The 12,512-nt window shown below is 31.8% G+C and overlaps 1 protein-coding gene across 3 annotated transcripts; it reads right to left on the bottom strand.

Moving 5' to 3' along the window:
• Nucleotides 1-5,723: 5,723 nt before the first annotated feature.
• Nucleotides 5,724-9,934, bottom strand: LOC129312338 (leucine-rich repeat-containing protein ODA7). 3 transcript variants are annotated; one of them, XM_054954894.1, is made up of 11 exons: nt 9,916-9,934; nt 9,606-9,709; nt 9,439-9,510; nt 9,265-9,357; nt 8,630-8,711; nt 8,469-8,525; nt 7,864-7,928; nt 7,682-7,777; nt 7,186-7,272; nt 7,005-7,085; nt 5,724-6,904 (listed from the first exon to the last, which is right to left on the bottom strand). In XM_054954894.1, the coding sequence occupies exons 2-11, from the start codon at nt 9,702-9,704 to the stop codon at nt 6,164-6,166; spliced, it is 1,473 nt and encodes a 490-aa protein (XP_054810869.1). In that variant the 5' UTR covers nt 9,705-9,709; nt 9,916-9,934; the 3' UTR covers nt 5,724-6,163. The 3 variants fall into 3 exon arrangements, with proteins under 3 accessions (XP_054810869.1, XP_054810868.1, XP_054810870.1); XM_054954893.1 differs by lacking the exon at nt 9,916-9,934 and having other exon boundaries at nt 9,606-9,738; XM_054954895.1 differs by lacking the exon at nt 9,916-9,934 and having other exon boundaries at nt 7,682-7,756; nt 9,606-9,738.
• Between the last annotated feature and the right edge of the window lie 2,578 nt (nt 9,935-12,512).

Raw genomic sequence — 12,512 nt, 5'->3', positions numbered from 1 at the left:
TATATATATATATATATCATATATGGTTTGGTGAGGACTAAAAGAATGACCCATTGTAAATGAAGAAATTGAGGTCCAAGGTTTGTCTTCATATGGAAGATGAAGCACAAAGTTGAGGGTATTAGTAAGAGAGATCATACGCACTACCAAACTTCTATTAAATTCTATGTATTTTCGTTTCGTTTTCTGATTTGTACAACTCCTTTCATTCGGGTCAATTTCTTAAACCAAACTTGACAAAGTTCAAAGAATCGTGTTAGATTTGTACGGCTATAATTTGATAGGCAAACTATTTTAATGAATAATTATTGAGGATTTAAAAGGCACTTGATTATAACTAGTTCGGAGTCATCTTTTGGTGCTTGGGGCGGGCCATTATACATGCTGGCGTTATTTCTGTTATTTAGAAATAAAATTCTAGTAAATTAAGGGGCCCTTCAACTTGTTCCCCGTGGCATAACAAAGGAACAAAAGAAAGCGAAGAAGAAAATATATAAGTAAATTAAGGAGAAAAAGACATGACGTGGCCGTCTGAAATGAAGCTGCAATTAGGGTCAACGTTGACTGACAGGGCGTGTCTGACAGGTCGAAAGTGGGAGTACTTTGGGCTTGCATTGACGCGAATCGTAATATTATTGATATATACGTGCATGTCATATTCCACCTGTATGTGAATATTATGGCTACAATGTTACGTCTTCCTCGCCGCATTAATTAAATTTCATACATATATACATGTGGAATTCTAGATCCCCGAATTGAATAATCCATTATAAAACAGCGCACTTTACAATCCCCAGTCTTACCATTAATTTTATAATTTAGTTTGTCTGTATTTCCACAAGGGGCACTCTGATTTCATGCTTTTTCTTCAAGCAAACTACTCCTTATTGTCCATCTCTCTCTCACTCTCTCACAAAGTCAATCTTCACCCGGCAAATTGAATCTAGAAATTGTATTTTCAAAATTTTATTTTTATAATTTTTAAATGAGATTAATTTAACACTCAAATATGGCATCTCTGCAGCTTGCAGATCAAACTGTTGATGTCTGTGTTGTTCTTGGTTGAATCCCAAGTCACAAGTTATTACGTGCCAAATTACCTGAATCCTGTGAAATTATATTTGAGCTTTCTGAAATGGTTGAAGACATGAAGTTGCACGCAAACTGATGATACTTCATGTACAACTTCACTAGTATCAAAGGCTTCGACTTTAGAGGATTCAGATTTTAAGTAATTAACCTTGTTGGATTGCTATTTTTTTTTCCAAATAAAAAGATGTTTTAAGTTACATGACTTTGTTCCTTATGTCATGAAAACATATAAATTAAAGGCTTAATTTATCATCAAATTGCCTGATTTTTTTACTGTAAATAAATGTATTATAGTATGGATTTTTTTTTGCCTTTTGAAATACAAGAGATCGATCATCTAGCCAGTAGCTACCAGATTACAGAAACAAAACCCAGTACATATCGTGATGAGAAAATTCTAAATCCCTTGGCCAGGGCAGAAAAGGGTCGTAGAGTCAGGGAAAACGGCAAGCCGTTTATCACTCTCAGGATTAGTTAAAAATAGAGACTTATAATTAGAGTTTAAATACGAAGGACCTAGAATCATTAGACATGTTGAACAGTACTAATAAAGATATAATAAATGATTAAAAAGTTATTTTATCTCTCTTTTTCATTCAGGCAATATTGGACCGTTAAATCTAATAATCACTCATGTGACGTGCCCCTTCGATTTTTAAAATTTTAGAAAACCAACAACTACCACAATAAAGCAAACTAAAGTGGAAAAATATGTGGTCACATGGCATTATTATTAGCCAAAGTGATTAGAAAAAGTGAAGTCATTTTTTCAAAGACGCTGATGTTACGTTGTTCAAAGTGTGGGGCATGAAAGCCGCCTCATTGGACGCTAACCCTGAGAAACTCATAATTAAATAAAATTCCTACTTGTATATTTCTTAAATCAAAACACTACTTACTCTCTTTAATTTTGATTCTGTGCTTCAACTTAATATAAAGGCACACACACATATATAAATACATGTAACTTTCTCACATGATAATCCATCTGATCATAAATACAGAAGCCCCTTGGTTTTACTTAATTCACATGATTAATAAAAGAAGTTAATTTAATTATTTAAAGCTAATATGTTAACAATTTGTGATAATTTCTATGAAAATACCATTGCCACTTCAATTAATTTCTTCAATAGTGAAAAAATGATAATTCGTGATAGCTTGGAGCATTTAGTTTGTTAAAGTCTCCTCATATCCTGAAAGCCTCGTCGATAATGTATCGGGGGTTCAAGTTACAAACAATATATTGATTTTAATATAATATTATTTCTGCCTCAAATTATAAAATATTTTTAATTTTTTTTTTAAAATACAAGATACTTTAGATAGATTAAGATTTCATTAAATATATTAATTTTAATATTCTTCTTTCTCTATTTATAATTAATTTTTATCCTTTTTTTTAATATATTAAATGATAGGTATTTTTAAAAATTTATATTTTTATTTTGAAAAGATAAGATTGTTAAATGTATTTAATAAAATTTATTGGTATATGAGATTTTATCTAAAAATATCTTATAACTTGAGATGGAGAAAAATTTGTAAATGAATAATGCTTGTGACCTTTGCGTAAGAATATTATGAATAGCGATTTGTTATTAGCAGTGGTGAAACCGTGAACATTTCTTGATTAGAAAAAAACCGTCAGCATTTATAATTGGATATATTTTTTTAGTCCTTTAATTAATTTGATCAGAAGAAAGAATATAATCATGATTCATGGCCGACCACAAGAAGGATTACATGCCCTACCAACTTCACCATACGAAGTTCCATGAATTTGTGTTCCCTTTTCTTATTTGTACAACTGTATGCTTGCTTTCGGGTCAACTGATTATAGCCAACACAACGAACTTGAAGCCAGTTAAATTATCAAATGAAAATAATAATGGAGAGACAGACATGGAATAATGATTCATTGTCTCCTTCCGAGAGTGACAGATTATTAATGATATGAATTCTTATATATTAAATCTCCATAATAAATACCTATGCATGTCTGATTTTATTCTCCATTGGTGTTAGATTTTGTTTTAATAAAATAAAATACGTAGTTATTGGAAACACATTGATTTTTTTTTTAATTTCACTTCCTATTATCCAATAGTGCAGAAAATTCAAATCCTTACCAAACACTTTCCTCGATCTTCTTAAGAAGAGAAAGATCGATGAGAACGTACGTGAAGGGTTCGTAGAGATACTATGCATGACAGCGACGACTTTGAAAAAAAAAAAAAAAAAGGCCCGACTTGGAGTATTATTTACTGGTAAGATCTATATTCTATAACCGATCTGTTTTATTCAATATTCTTGTTCTTTGGTTCGAACCTAAAGAACAAACGAAAGCAAACAACTAGATATGCCAACTCATCAATAATGGCCAATGCTGACAATATTATTGTTCTTGTCGTTCCTCCTCCTCTTCCGATTACGTACAAAAGAGAATCATGTATAGCCGTTTTCACGTTGTGTTTGGGCATTCCCAGACATTTATTTTGGCTTGGGTTTAATGTAGGGTTGGAAATTTGTTCTAGTTGAGTTTATTCGAACCGATCTGAATAAGTACGAATATAAGTCTATCCCTATTGTTTCAGGGTAACGGACTTCTTTTAAATTCAAGGCATTTCTAGTTTACTCCTTTTACGCAAATTTTAAATGACAAATATTTCTCGTAAATCATATATATATATAATGGCAAATCTATCAACATTTCAAGTTGATTAATTGAAGACACAAACACAAATAATAAGGTAAACAACAAATTCACAAAATAAGAAGCATCATTTGACTCTTTTCATGAAACCAAATCAAATTTGCTTCACCAATCCTTTTCCATATCCTCCTCATCATCCTTTTTTTTTTAATAAAAAAAGTTTAGATAAGTTTAAATATGTGAGCTCATCAAGATTAAAGCATACTTATAGACTCAAATAACACTTATAAAATTACTTACAAATCATTCACCACTACAGTTTTTACATCATTAAAAAATTTGATCTCTTAACTTTGTAAGTTATGAGTCTAATGCCGACAATGTCTTCTTTTTTATCTTAGTGAAAATATAAGTAATTAAAATGAGCTTATTTTGGTTAAACCAAACAAATCTAAACATATTTTAAAATCCAACATTAAATTTTTTTCGGGCCTAAATGGGCTAATCCATTAAGAAAAGCCCAATGTTTTGGCTATGGTAAGAGTTATTTAAATCTACATTGACTAAGAAAATGCAAGCATCAAATTTGCCTGCCATATTCGATTCGTATGTAAATATACTAATAACGCGTTTTCTTGAGCAGCTCATAAGCAAGTATGCATTTGCCGAGCATTGCCTATATGTACAGTACGAGGCTATATTAAGTATAAGCATCATGGCTGGGAGAAGTCTTTGTCTTTCTAGGCTTTATTGTGACAAATAATTGAAATCTTTTTCAACAAATCATAATGTTTTACTATAAAAGTTGAATGTAAAATACAAGAGAAGTTTGTATATTTATAAAATCTCATAAGTTATATTATTCTTAAATTACAAAAAATTAAAAGTTTTATCATAATATACTATCCACATGCTATTCATAAGCTTTAGGAAATAAAAAATTAATTAGTTAATCCCAACAGTTTTGACTTAATTGCAATTTAGTCCTTGAAATCTTTAAAATTTTAATTTGATTATAATTTAGTTTTTGAACTTTAACTTAATACAACTCGGTCTCTATAATTTTAACCATTTAAAATATTAGTCTATGTATTTTAGAAAATAAAATTAGAAAGATAAAATCTTTATAATCATTATCGAATTAAAATTTTTCATAATTTAAAATTAATCACTAAATGTCAACATACTTTTAGTTTTTAGAATTTTATTTTTAAGATATAAGGACTAATATTTGGATGGTTAAAACTATAAAGATTGAGTTACAGCAAGTTAAAGTTTAGAGATTAAATTACAATTGAATCAAAACTTTAAAAATTAAGTTATAACGAGTCAAAATTAAAAACTGAGTTATAACTGAATTAAAATTACAGAAATTAAATGATTAATCTTTCTTTTCAAAAATAATACAACTCACGTTCTCTCCAACATTGTTGCCTTTAACTTCTATCTTTCCTATATCCTTTCTCTTATTTGAAATTTTCATTTTTTTTTACACCAATACATCTTTCAATCAGAAATTTTGTATGAGGTTATTATTTATTATGTGCACTGCACATTAAAAAAGTAGTCAATTATTGGAAAGTTGCATGCGTGACTATTCACATCCAAGCACAAGAGTTTGGCGATCAAAATCAAAATTAACCATTGACTGGTCTGACCATAGTTAAACGCCTTTCAACAAACGCAGCCGGAACCATCATTGTTATGGATTTTCAGAAGGGTTTAAAACGAGGCTGATTGCGGACGACTAGAATAATTCTTTTAATTTTAACTTTTTTTTCCTTTTGTAAACTTCAATTTATATTAACGAACGGAAAGAGTATTTCCTTATATTGGCTAATAGCCAAACACATGCGAAATTAGGTCAACTGTTTATAGCGTGGTACTTCTTCACAAAGCAACAATCAATATCTGACTTTAGATGAACAGTTCTATTGAATTGCAGAGAGTGAGCTTCAACCCATCACATGACTTTCAACCATAAAAACGTTTAATGTGAGCAAATAAATCATGGAGATCCGTTTACAATCACTTGAAATCTCAAGTATCAATTTTGCCCTTTACATTGACAAAAGAAAACTACTTTAACCGGTCATTTTAACAATGTATATTGAACAACATGGGAAACTAAAATTTAAATTTGGTTCATGTGTTCCAAGAACCTCATTGTTTCAGTGGGCTCCCATCATTATTGCCCTTGGATTTGATACCAGGATCAGAATTTGACTCTATAGGAACATAACAATCCACTAGCCTTGTAAAAGCATGGCAAAATGACCAGATACTTAATATCATAAACTAACTAGTGAATTCATCAAGATCAAAGGGGAATGCAATGGGAAGACTAACAGAACATAACTTCTATTTAGTCTTCAACTCTTCATCTTGAAGAATCAGCATAATTCCGGATAATTACTCATCACCCCAAGTTGATGGCCCTCCCATTCCAATTTCAGATATTGGGTAAGATGGCGGCTCCACATTTCGCTTTTTAGAGCTCTTGCGCTTGCACACAGAGGGAACCGTGTCACCCACAAAATTCACATCTTTCAGTACTTTTTCAACAACTTCTATTTGGCCACCATGTTCTAGATCTTCATCATTGACGTTAAAAAGATCCACAAATGAAGCTTCAGCGTCATCGATGACATCAATTTCACTTTGTTTCCTATTCTTTGATCTCTTCTGTTTCTTATCAACCTTAGTAATATTCTCCTCAAAAGCCACACCCTCTTCTTGGGGCTTGTCATTGATTCTTAGCTTTTTCTTAATAGACTTTTTCTCTCTGTCATTTTTAACAGCGTCTATGGGACCGGCATTCTTTCCCTCTATGGCAGGATTTTTATGTTTCCTATCCTTATTCTGAACCATATTTTCATCAAGTAACGTGACATGCTTCTTGGAGACAACATCAACAGTTTTCTTCCTTTTCTTACTTGATTTCCTTCCTGTGGTTTCAAAACGATCATCCTCACCTTCGATCTGATGATGTTTCACATCCTTCTTTTCAAAGGCACTAGTATTTCTATCCTTTTCACCTTCAGAATCTGCCAAAAAATCTCCTCCATCAACCCTGTCTCTGTTCTCATTCTTGGTAAGTTTATCTACTGGTCTAGCATTGTATATCTGTAATTTTGGCAATGCTTTTTTAATCTGTCACATTATATGCATGACAGTTCATGTCAGAGAGGAAATTTTAAACTTCAACGTGAGAATAACAACAAATGATAAAGAACAATAAAAAGAAACTTACCTTTCTTGCTATTTTATCATTTCCAGCAATGGGATTTCCAAGAAGATTGAGATTTCTCAGATTCACCAGGAATCTGAGCACCTGCCATTGCATCACATGAACATGATACAAGGTAAAGACTATTCCCGATAATGATCAAAATTAAAAAAACATGGAAAAAATCCATATCTGCATGTCAAACCTTTATATCTGAGTATCTCATGAGCACATTATTCCCCAAATCCAAATTCAGAAGCTTAGAATTATGAGCTAATTCATCTGGAAGACTCTGAAAATCCAAGATTTAGTGAAATGTTTTAAACCACATAAAATGAAAACTGAGTTAAAAAAATACATGAAATAGCCAAGTACTCCCTCTTCTTTTTTTTATTATAACAGAAACTACCATATGCTTCATTTTTTTTTTTAATAAGCAAAACTACAAATTTCAAGAAGTATTTATTATATTTTTTCGAACTTGCCCCCATAAATGGATGGTACCATTAAATTAAAGAAAAAATTAAACATTAAATTACAAAGGCATTTTACTCCAAATGTTTCAATTTCAAACATATTTATTAGGATTAACTAACTTTCTTAAATTATGTGAGTTGGTTAAAATTTGAAAACAGAGGGAGTATTGAATAAAAAAATGAATTCAAAAGGGATTCCAAGGATAGTTACACTTCAAGACACACCTTGATCTCATTGTGAGCAAGGCGGAGCTCTTTCAGCTCAACACAAGACTTGAGTGAGGAGTCAATAGTCTGAAGCTGGCAATAAGAGAGAGAAAGCTTGGAAAGAAGAAATATTGTTACCTTCCAGAATACAGTTCATAAGCAATCCTTAGAGGAGCTCAATATATTAGAGCGCATTTTACCTTAGATATAGATTTCACCTTCATAAGAGCATCACCAAGTTTACGGATAGGATTTTTGGAAAGAACTGCAGGTGAAATCATAGTCATAGAAAGATTACTTTACATTCAAGTCAATAGAGAGTTCAATAATATGCAGAAAACAGACCCTATAATTCACATGGTAGGTTTGTGTGTGTGTGTGTGTGTTTGTGTTAAAAATAGATTAAGATCAGTTTATATATTGAAGCGTAAAGAAAAAGAAAACCCTATCATCATGCATGCGCAAGGTTAAGCAGAACAAAATGTAACTTATATCAAGTCAAAATTACAACCTTTTTTTAAAAATAAAAAAATTCATGATCTTATCCTGACTTTGCACATGAAACTTTTGTTTCCTCTCTTGCTTTCATGTCTTCAATTCAAGAATCATAATTCTCCTATCTTTTCATTTTTCATTTTTTTGACAAATAAAACAGCATTGAAAAGGATTGAAAAGGATGGGAATATGGGAAAGATTGTATCAAATTTCAAATGCTGTCGATTATGATAGGAACATAAAATTAAAGTGATACCAGTTACTAGCATTAATAGTACTTAAAGGGGGAAAAAAGCAAAATGAACCATACCAAGAGTGTTCAAGTTTTTCATCTGATCAAGTTTGCAAATGGAGAGAATCTCATTATCTACCCAACCCAAAAAGAAACGTCAGTTAAAAACATGGAGAAAGGAAATTAAAAGAAATCTGCTATTGATGTTAGTAGGTAAGATATCATGTAACAAGACTCACCATTCAAAATCACTGCTCTGAGGCTAACAAGAGACCTAACCTGATCCATAGATTTAAGCTTATTTTTTCCTGCATTTAATACCTGGTTGACAAATGTGAGTAAACCTGACTCTTATTTCCTCACGTAACTCATTAAACTTTACAAGAAAAACTAGCTCATAGGCAGCTGAATTCTCATGAAATTATTCAATTATACACATCAATGGAAATACGCCTGCGCAAACAAACAAATACATGAACAATTACTTAACCTCATAACACAAAACCTAGCAGTGAGTCGGTATTATCTCATCAGGCTCTAACAGGAGCTGTTAGATCCTAAAACCAATTATAACTAGATAAACACCTAACGTTTTATGTAAAAACAAAAATTTTCTCAGAAGCTTCAGCTGAAAAAGTATCGCCTTGAAATTAGGCGCATCGATAACTTGTCCATAGGGCCCTTATAAAGAAACACCTTACTGCAGATAAAGCAATAATATCCGTGGTTGAGTTCAATGCCTATAAGCACATTGAAATTCTAGCTTAGTATCACGAATAGAGTCAAGAGACTTAGTACATGAGACCAAATCACAACTATTTCAATAAAAGAACCTCCATCTTGTTTCTCTACATTTGGTCCACCGTGTACTTACAGTGAGCTTGGTAAGTCCTTGAATTCCTTCTAAGCTTTCTAATTTGTTTTCCACGACGGATAACCACTTCAAATTAACACAAGACCTCAACCCCTGTTGTAATGTGGGTGAAAACATTAGTCAGAAAGGCTCATAGCTTGGTTTAGAAATAAAACAAAACAAAAGGGAGAACACCTCAAGGGAAGTTAGGTTGTTAAGCTTAAGGTCAAGCTTTTCCAAGTTCTTGAAGTCGACCAATATTGATACCTAAGAATGTCCGATACGAAATGCAAAACCTTCAGAATAGTTATGCTCCAAAATCAGAGGATAAGAAAACCCGAGGGAAGTGCACAGAATCTTACATCGGAAAGAGCTTTATGATTGAGGTGAAGGGTGGAAATGGAATTGGGATCGCCGGTATTCTTTTCCTTCAATATCCGCTCCGAGTTCAGGCGAGTCATCGTTCCTGCACTATCCGGTCACTGATTAAACCGCCAAGTTTCTAAAGTCCTTCCAAACGAAAACCCTTACTTTTTACTTTTGCTGGGCCAATGCTTTTGGGCCGCAATTTTTCTGGGCCAGTTTCTTCAATCTTCATCATTTTTTAGTTGGTTCAAAATGAATTCCTTATCTTTATCCAAAAACAAAAACAAAAATTCCTTATTTATTCACCTCCTCCCTTTGTTGGTGCTGCCCGTTGCACCTTTAGCCAATTTGGTCGGAAACCTTTGGGTCGGGTTAAAGTGCTCTGGAAAACCGGCCTTCAACTCGTTTCAACTGAAAAGAAATCCAATTGACCTGTCAACAGCTTTCTAACTTTAGTTGAGTCTAAACATCATTCAAAAATTTGATTTTTGAAAATGTATATAAAAAAATATTGTTTGAAAGAAAATAACCCGTTAAACAGTATTTAAATTTCTTAAAAGATTTATTGACTATGAAAATACTTTGGATAAAAAACTTTCTAATTTTAGTGAGGACTCATATTAACATTTCAGGATTAGACATTATAAGGATAAGTTTAAAAAATTTTAATACGCATGACCTATTAAAAATTGGTGCAAATTATTCAAACAAAATTAATTATGACAAATGCATCTCTCACCATTTGGGCCAATACAGAAACTCTATTATTTACACTTTAGCTCATTGAGTGTGTGTTTGGATAAAAAAATTTATAACTAAAGTTAGAATTTAACTAAGAATAAAAAAAATAAGTCAATGAATGTAATGTGATTTATGTTTGGCTATTTTTTTTTTTTTGAAAAAAGTCAATTGAATAAACTGAAATTTGTTAGAAGAAGCAAACTAAATAGAAAAAAAAAACTCTATTTTTTATGTTTATTTTTACCAAACTGTTTTTTTTATGTTTGAATGCAACTGAAATTGATTGATGTTTTATTTGTTGGATCATTATATTTATATACTATAATTATAATTATCTTATAATATTACAATTTGGAATAGAATATTTAAAAATGGATAATTATTATAATATTATAATTATAATTATATTATAATATATTTATATTTATAATTATTCCTCCTTAGTCATCCCCTTCTTCTTCCTTGAACCGTAGAACTAGCAAGATGACATCAGAAGAAGCAAACGGAGTAGTAAAGTTCAAAACACAGTTGAAACAACAAGGCAATTGGGTGACCACCGCACAAAGCTCCTAAACGAGGGGGAAGATGAAGAAGAAAAAGAGCTGGAGTTGTGAATGCCATGATGATGAGAAAGACATTTAAGCTTGCCACAGAGAAGTTCTCAACTCTTGACAGCAAACAACACAGATCGCGATAGGCAAGCAACACAATCGACAGAAGACCTTCTTGGATGGCAACGATGGTGAGTACAATGGACAATTAAAGTGGCAGCAAGGAGAAGGAGGTGAAGAGCTTCAAGCAGAGCAAGGAGGTGGGAGGGGATTGGGAGTGTGCATACTACATAGATAGCCTGGAGAGAGGAGATGTTCACCCACCAAATCTCCAATGCATGTTAAGAAGCTCTTTTTTCCAGCTTCAACAATAACACTCATTCAAAGGCCATTGCTCGTTCACTCATTTTTTTTTTCCAAACAAGATTTTAAGGCATTGAATATCTCAACTTAGGTTTGTGCCATCCTAACCTAGGTTGAAAAATTATCCAAACACACTCTGAGTTATTTTCTTTATATGATTTGCAGGCCGATCACATCAAGGGATTAAATAAGGGTGAAGAGTTATTCATCCATTCTACCCCACATTCTAAAAGAACAAGAAATGTTCAAGTTATGTAAACCCTTTAAATATTAGGAAGAATTTCATTTAACGACCTGGGTAGCAATATATCCTCTAGTAGGTCTAAAAAAATTTCAAAACCTCAGTTCAATTTGCAGGGACTAAATTGAAAATAAGATGAATGTAGAAAAAAATTACAATACTCTCAGTTCAAATATTAAAAAAAAACATCAACCACCGTCGCCAAAGCACAACCGTCGGTGATCGAAGCCTCGTCGATGACAGCAACCACTAGACCTTCATCGAAGCTCCGGCTAGACCACCGTTTGGTGGTGGCTGGAGAATTAATTTCTCCAAAAGTGGCCAAGGTAAGGTGTAAAACTTAAGAATCCTTGGTTCACCAAAAGGTTTTGGACCACTAAGCCACCCAACGCATTTAATCATATAATGCATAAAATTATATATATAATAAATCTTGTTTCCAAACCATTTGATTATTACATTACTTGTTAATCATGTAATTTTACTTGTTAATACCTTAACAGAACTTGTTAATTACTTAACTTTCCTTATTAACTCTACGACTCCTGCAACAGAACTAAATTACTTATTAATCGCGTAACTATTCTTGTTAATATTTTAATAAGACTTGTCAATTACTTAACTCTTCTTTTTAAGTTTGTGACTCCCACAATAAAATTATATTACTTATTAATCACGTACATATAATTGTTAATATTTTAATAAGACTTGTTAATTACTTGAATTTATTTATAAAATCTATGACTCCTTCAACTGAATTGCATTACTTGTTAATAATGTGATTTTATTTGTTAATTATGCAATACTTGTTAATTACACAGCTTGACTTGTTAATCATGCAACTTCACTTGTTAGTGCCGTGACTCCCTCAAAATTATTTGTATAATAAATCTTATTTTAAAACCTATTGAGTATTATGATAAGAAGTATACTTGTTAAAAGCCCAATATAGTTTATCACTTCTTCAATTTTAATTGTTAATATTATATTTGTTTGTTAGGGTAATG

The sequence above is a fragment of the Prosopis cineraria genome, unplaced genomic scaffold (assembly GCF_029017545.1).
Source record: "Prosopis cineraria cultivar Desert tree isolate PC_DT_omini unplaced genomic scaffold, ASM2901754v1 PC6, whole genome shotgun sequence".
NCBI lineage: Eukaryota > Viridiplantae > Streptophyta > Magnoliopsida > Fabales > Fabaceae > Prosopis > Prosopis cineraria.
The sequence above is the reverse complement of the archived record's forward strand: the minus strand, read 5'-3'. Positions and strand labels throughout refer to the sequence as shown.